We start from the raw sequence: 6866 nt of genomic DNA, 5'->3' as shown, positions 1-6866 counted from the left end.
TTATCACCTCCTTTCCCCAGTTCTGAAGAAGAGCCATAAAGTAATAATACAATTCACACTTCCCGAAACTCCGCCTGCCACCCAGACCGTGACCTGAGCCTGCTTTCCAGACAGTAATTGGAGTGTCCCCTTGATCGGAGCCTCCCTCTCCTCAGCCTTTGTGTGCTGCCAGCCCCTCCGTCCCACCTGCGGTTTTATACCGTCCCTCCCACCTCCATCAAGGAAGAGACACAGAGAGCCTGGCCGTTTCCACACCTGCCCTTTATTGGACTCAGCCAGAAGGCTGGCTCTGGACCCTCACACTTCTCAGACACCTCCCATACAGCTTTAGGAAGGCGCCATCACTCTGAAGGCTCAGAGCCCACCCGTCTTGGAGCCCCAGGTTGAATCACCAACCAGAAGTTTGGGGGCAAGGAAAGGAAACAGGCAGACCAGAAAGGCAAGGCTCTTCAATGCAGGGGACTGATCTGAAGGGAAAGCCCGGGCCCAGCAGAGTCTCCTGAGGGCACACTGAATGCTCAGGAAAGACGCTCAGGGGCAGGAGGAAGTAGGAGATCTGCTGGTGTTTATATGGCAACTTTGAGGAGGCGCTTGATGTCAGGCTCGATGTTGATGGTCGGGAAGGTGCGGCTGTAGCGTCGGAAGGGCTCCCCCTCTGGCCCGACGAGGAACTTCTCAAAGTTCCAAGACACATCTGAGCGGTGCACAGGGCTCCAAATGATGAACTTGGGATCGGTCATGAGGGAAAACGGGTCGTCGTAAGGGTAGGGGAGCTTATCCTTCAGGTAGGTGAAGACAGGATGCTCATTCTGACCATTCACATCACACTTTTGGATAAGGGTAAAGGTGGGCTGGAATCCACCCCCAGGGCGGACGTACTTGAGGCTGTTCAGGATCTCCTCATTCTGACAGTTCTCCTGGGGGAGAAAAGAGACAAAGCGCTTGGGAAACGCAAGAGATGAAGGAGCTACGAAGGATCTACAAAGTCACCCTCCTGTACTCCCCAGGATCATTCTTTCTATTATGTATTCCCCACCCCCACCCCCCTACCCCGTTCCTTCTCTTTCCTTCTTCATTCGTTTTGCCCTACTCTTGACTCGGAGTTTTCCCTCTCACAGCTATTGTCTGATGGTTTGCTAGGCCATTTCTGAAAGTTCTCACAGACCCTAGCTTGGCTGTTCTTGTACTGAAAGATATAGCGCTTTTGAGCTGTCACTTCTCTCTCCAATCTACCCTGAGCAATGCTTAGGGTATCTGTCTGAAGCTTCAAGGAACCTTGAGTTCTGGGCAGTAGAAAGAAAGGGAAAGGAGGCTCAGGTCATATTGCCTAGAACCCTCCCTCCACTTATGCACCCACACGTACATGCACACCCACACACACACCCTGCCACCACCTTCCCTTTCCTTTTGCTCTGGCCTTGCCTGTCTTTCTTCTAATTACCTCTGAGTGTTGAATCTAGCCTTGGCCTCTGCCCTACTCAGCTCCTCAAACGAAAGGTGAAATTGAGATCTAGAAGAATGGGATTTATAGCTTCTTCCTTTCATCTTGTCCTAGATCTAAAGTACAAGTAGGAGGAAGCTTTGATGAAGGAAAACCCCATCAAAGGAAGACTAGTTTTCAGGTGCCATAAAGGCAAAGTAGGTTAGAGACAACAATGAACATACTGTAAACGGAATTACTTCATGACCAACAGGCATGAATTAAATAGGATTGAAGGTTTAGTGTTCTGGAATAGGCCAGGGGAAGGGGAAGTTAAGGAAATAAGGGCTTAAGGACCAAAAGTTGTGAATGTGTAATTATCGTTCCTTTCACTTAGCTTCCTGCACCTCACGCTCACTTGCTGTACTCAGCTAGGATGCTTTAGATCTCAACCTGTTGCCTGTCTTTCCTCCCCGCTGCCAGCACTGTCCTATCCCCACTTAGCATTCCCCACCCCTGACAGCCCACGAAGACCCATAGAAACCCTTATTTTCCACCCCCATCCGCCAAGTCTAAGAGTCATATATCTCCCTCAGGGCAAGAAGTTCCTGCCTCTGACCTACTAGAACCAATTAGTACAGTCAGTTCCAGGCCATCATGACATCTTGAGCCCAGAGTTGATGGCTATTAGACATCTTATCTCCTAATGCAAAAGGCCTGCTGGCTACTGGTAGCTTACGCATTCCCTCCAGCAACTGGCTGGCCTGAAGTGATGAAAGGAGGCATCTCTAGGGCCAGAGAGACCCCTCTGAAGAGGTTTTACCTTTTCTGTCTCTCTTTCCCTGGCCAAGCCTAGAAACAGAACTGAGGCAAGGAAGGAACAGTGAGAGCACTCATGGTTTGGGCTCAGGTTTGTCACAGCCAATGACATTTCAGCCTTCCTGCCTATATCTCTGATAATCTCTTCCTTGCCTTCATGCCACTGTGAATTGAACCCAAGGGATTATAATTGGAGGACATTCTGCCTGCTTGTGCTATTAAAATCCTAAGTGAGGGCTTCCCTGGTGGCGCAGTGGTTGAGAGTCCACCTGCCGATGCAGGGGACACGGGTTCGTGCCCCAGTCCAGGAGGATCCCACATGCCGCGGAGTGGCTGGGCCCGTGAGCCTTGGACGCTGAGCCTGCGCGTCCGGAGCCTGTGCTCCGTAGCGGAAGAGGCCACAACAGTGAGAGGCCAGCGTACCGAAAAAAAAAAAAAAAAGAAAAGAAAAAATCCTAAGTGAAAATATAAGAACCCCTAAAAGATAACTTGAGGTGTGCGGGCTGAAGATCTATAACAACTTGACCCATTATCAGGGACAGAGAGGCACGCGTGATGCCCAGAGGAGACACGTACACTTTGCAAACCCTTTTACCTTCCCCCAAATTCACTCTCCACTTGGCTGATTTTAAACAAACAAACAAAACTTTTCAATCTAAATAGTAAAGTTGCTTACATTTGCATATTACTCTATACTTTTCAAGTTACTTTTGTAGCTCTTATCCCCACAACCTCACAATAATCCTATCAGGTAAGTGGTATTATCCCTAGTTTATAGAAGAGGAAACCAAAACAGAAAAATTGAGTGACTCTTCCTGGGGCACAGAGCTATTAGCAGAATCAAATGTAGTGAAAATGAAGGTCTCCTGAGTCAGTTCAATCCTAGTTTGATTCTTGATCTTCTATTTCCTCCAGTCATTCATTCAACAAACATTTAATGAGTGCCTTCTATACCCAGGCACGGAGGACACAATGGAGAGAAAAACAGACCTGGTACCAGCCCTCGTGGAGTGTAGTGGGAAGACAAGAAACCATAAAAATCCATACGTTTGGTGTTCTATCACAGACAAAATCATACTGACTTCCCCCTGGTACTCGCATGCACCTAAAGACCTAGATTAACAAAACATACCCCATGATTCAAGACACTCAACACACATAGTCGTCCTCCCCCTCTCTTTAGCCCACTGGAGCTGCAGCAACCCAACTCCTTGGGTACAATACCAGGGACGTCTCACCTGATGTCCAAATTGGTTGCAAGGGAAGCCAAGAACCACCAGGCGCCTGGGAAAGCGGCATTGCAGCTCGTTGAGTTGGGTGAAGTCCCGGGTGGTTGTGCCTCAGAGCGAGGCCACGTTCTCAATCAGCACTGCCCTGCCTCGGAATGTATTGAAATCTACCTTCTCCCCATCTAGGCTGATAGCACTGAGGTCGTAGAAGGACTTGGCAACGTAAGCCATGGTGCGAGTGCAGAGTGAGTGGCAGAGCAGTGTGACCCCACTTAAGGGTCTATTAAAGGGGTGGGGAGGAAGGAGGAGCCAGGAAGGATCTCACAATGGGACTTTGAGCATCCCCAGGATGACTTAGCAAAAAGTCACCTACCCGTTAAGTGCTGTTTGAACAGGAAGGTCGCTCCTCCTATTTACAGACTCTGAACAAAGCCACCTCCCTGCTCCACCCTGTTGGCAACCTAGGAAGGGCCAATGTGATATCTCTGAGCAGACATGAATAATTCACCGCTTGCAGGAAACCAGAGCCCCAAAGGTTGGACGGGGAGGAAAAAAGGCAGGGAGGGATGCAAGATTGACTCCTACTTGCCCCAGCATATTGTTTTCACTTGGCACAGACAGTTACTGAGCGCCTGCTGAGTGCCGAGCTCTGAATTGTGCAATTGAGAGGTCAGGGTCTGCCGAGGGCTGAAGGATGAGGAAGAGGACTGGGCGCATGTCCCCTTTACTCAGACTACAAATGGAATATACATGTTACTGTTCACATTTCTCTCTTTGGCTGTTACTTTCCACAAGCACAAAATCAAAGGGACCATTAGGAAGACGGTGTGTGGTTTTCTAAAATAATGGCTTTCAGTGCCTCAGCTTGCACCAGTCTGAAGAGGGGAAGCTGTGTTTGTCTTGAAAAGTCTCTCAGTGAGTGATGGTACTTGTCCTGGAGAGCACATCTGCCCTTGCCCCCTGCGCTGTACCATCTCCTCTAATACCCCACACCCCACCTCCACAGGGTCATGAGGCTGCAGTTGGTTGTGGCTGGGATAACAGAGGAGTCACAGAGCAGGTGGGTAAACTCAGAGGGGATGGATGCCCCTACCTCTTATCAGACAAAGACAGTCCCAAAGACTTCTCAGAGGGGCTTGTGCTGGTCATTCCCCACAGAAGGAAGTGTGCAGGCAGTCGAAGCTGCTGTGGTTCTAGACCCAGCTAGGCCGCTCACGATGTTTTCAGCACCAGCATGCAATGTGTTGCAGGCCATCGGGGGACATGCTAAGAGCTATCATGGGAGCACAGCACTGGAAGCCCACAGAGACTAAAAAGACCTAATGCTTCACTTCATTCTTCCAAACACCCACCAATGCAAGAAATCGGGCTTTGTTATTTTGTTTTTTGTTTTTAATGCCTGGATTTCTCCATCATTAAAGCTGGCAATTAGGCTTTACCTGGCTTTGGGATTTTAGAGCGAAATTTCAATAACAATGCTGTTGTTTACTAGAGAGTGTTTTCACAGGTATGTGTCCATTGGGAACTGTCTCCTAGAACAAAGAATAAGCCAGGTTGGGGAGCAGCTGGTCTTGAGAATCTGACTTGTTGAGAAGATGGAGGAAGTACTTTCCAGGAAGTACCCAGGTGTTCTGTTCTGTAGCCTGTTCATGGCTGTTTAATGCAACACGGGAATCCATAGATCTTAACTGGCTGCTCCCTACAAAAAAGCCTCCATTACCTAAGTGGGAATGGAATCTTTTGCCACTAGAAGAGGTGGCAGGAAATGCAGAGGGAAGTGTGTCCCCTGCTGAGGCTGGGTGGAGTTGCTAGGAAAAGCAAGTAAACGCCTCCTAAGCCACTGAGTCAAGAACTTCGCCCTGATAATGGGCTAAACTCTTAACATGAACTTGCCAGATTCACCTGCATGCCTAGCACTTCCCTAGTACTCTCTGGGCTTCCAGATGCCTCTTACTGGCTGCCCTTCTGGGACCCCTCTCCAGGAAGACCATGGAAGTTGCTGAACTGAGGAGTGGAGGTGCTGTCTTCCTTAGGTACACGACATCCCTTTTCTCCAGGGGCAACCTAGGACACCTTGAGTTGCCCAGGTTCTCACCTTTCACGATTGAATACAATTGATGAAGCTCTCCTAAAATACCTCTTTGTTTCCAGATGTACCTCAAACTGGCCTACTTTCCAGAAGCTTGTAACTCTGGACATGCACTAACATGGCTTTCCACAGGGACAGTAGATGTTCTGGAAACTTCACTGGCTTAGTAGGCAGAAAGCCTAGGTCGATGGTTCTCAATTCTGGCTGCAAATGAGAACTGCATGTAGCGATTTTTCTAAATACAGGTGCCAAGCTTTCCCCTTTGGAGATTTCAATTCCGGTTGTTCCTTTTAAGCCTTGACTCTGCCACTCTTCCTTGGGGCCCCTAGGCACCTGTTTCCTTATCTGTCGAACTTGGATAAAGATAATCACCTTCCTTATCTCACACAGACGTGATTGTCTGATTGTTCCGATAAAGGAGATAAAGCATTACAAGTTCTCTGTAAATTGGAAAATGCAGGTTAAGATCTTAGGCTACTGTTGCCCTGCCTTGTTTTACTCCTTCCTTCTTCATTTTATCTTTACCTCCAAACATTCTCTGCCTCTTCCATCAACTCTGGACCCCAGAGTATAGTATTCATCAGTCCCCAGACCCCAAGATTCTAGACTGCCTTGTTCCCTTGGGGTATCCAAGCACAGGGCTAGGATGAACTTCTGAAAGATTACTTAATCCCACCTCATGCCTTCAGGAAGACCTGTTTCTGTTACATTCCAAGCAGATGAGAACCCTCTTGGGTTGTTTTCTTTTTTTTAATTAATTATTTTTTTATTTTTGGCTGTGTTGGGTCTTCGTTTCTGTGCAAGGGCTTTCTCTAGTTGTGGCAAGCGGGGGCCACTCTTCATCGTGGCGCGTGGGCCTCTCACTATCACGGCCTCTCTTTTTGCGGAGCACAGGCTCCAGACGCGCAGGCTCAGTAGTTGTGGCTTACGGGCTTAGTTGCTCCACGGCATGTGGGATCTTCCCAGACCAGGGCTCGAACCCGTGTCCCCTGCATTGGCAGGCAGATTCTGAACCACTGCACCACCAGGGAAGCCCCCCACCTCTTGGTTTTAAAGACATCCTCAGACATAGATATTCAGCATGTCCCCAGTGACTCTACTCAATCTTATTTCCGCAATGGGAGCCCACTGCCGAGCAATGGGGGCTTTGCTTGGGGCTCCCCTGCAGGTGGCATTAGGAAAGGCACCAAACGGAAGACGTTTGCTGTTTCCATTCATTCTTCTGCTGTTGCTTTAGGATTCTGGAACCTCTTCTACCAGCACTGCCTCTCTCCCTCCCCCTGAACTGCCAGGGTCCCAGTGAGATCTA

At 49.0% G+C, this 6866-nt stretch overlaps 1 protein-coding gene across 1 annotated transcript; it reads right to left on the bottom strand.

Annotated features, from left to right (window-relative positions):
* Positions 1-242: 242 nt before the first annotated feature.
* Positions 243-6753, bottom strand: GPX2 (glutathione peroxidase 2). The gene is made up of 2 exons (XM_067733187.1): positions 3478-6753; positions 243-917 (listed from the first exon to the last, which is right to left on the bottom strand). The coding sequence occupies exons 1-2, from the start codon at positions 3697-3699 to the stop codon at positions 567-569; spliced, it is 573 nt and encodes a 190-aa protein (XP_067589288.1). The 5' UTR covers positions 3700-6753; the 3' UTR covers positions 243-566.
* Positions 6754-6866: the final 113 nt, after the last annotated feature.

Source organism: Pseudorca crassidens, chromosome 1 (assembly GCF_039906515.1).
Source record: "Pseudorca crassidens isolate mPseCra1 chromosome 1, mPseCra1.hap1, whole genome shotgun sequence".
NCBI classification, from domain to species: Eukaryota; Metazoa; Chordata; class Mammalia; order Artiodactyla; family Delphinidae; genus Pseudorca; species Pseudorca crassidens.
Note: the sequence above shows the minus strand (reverse complement) of the source record. Positions and strands in the feature narration are given on the sequence as shown.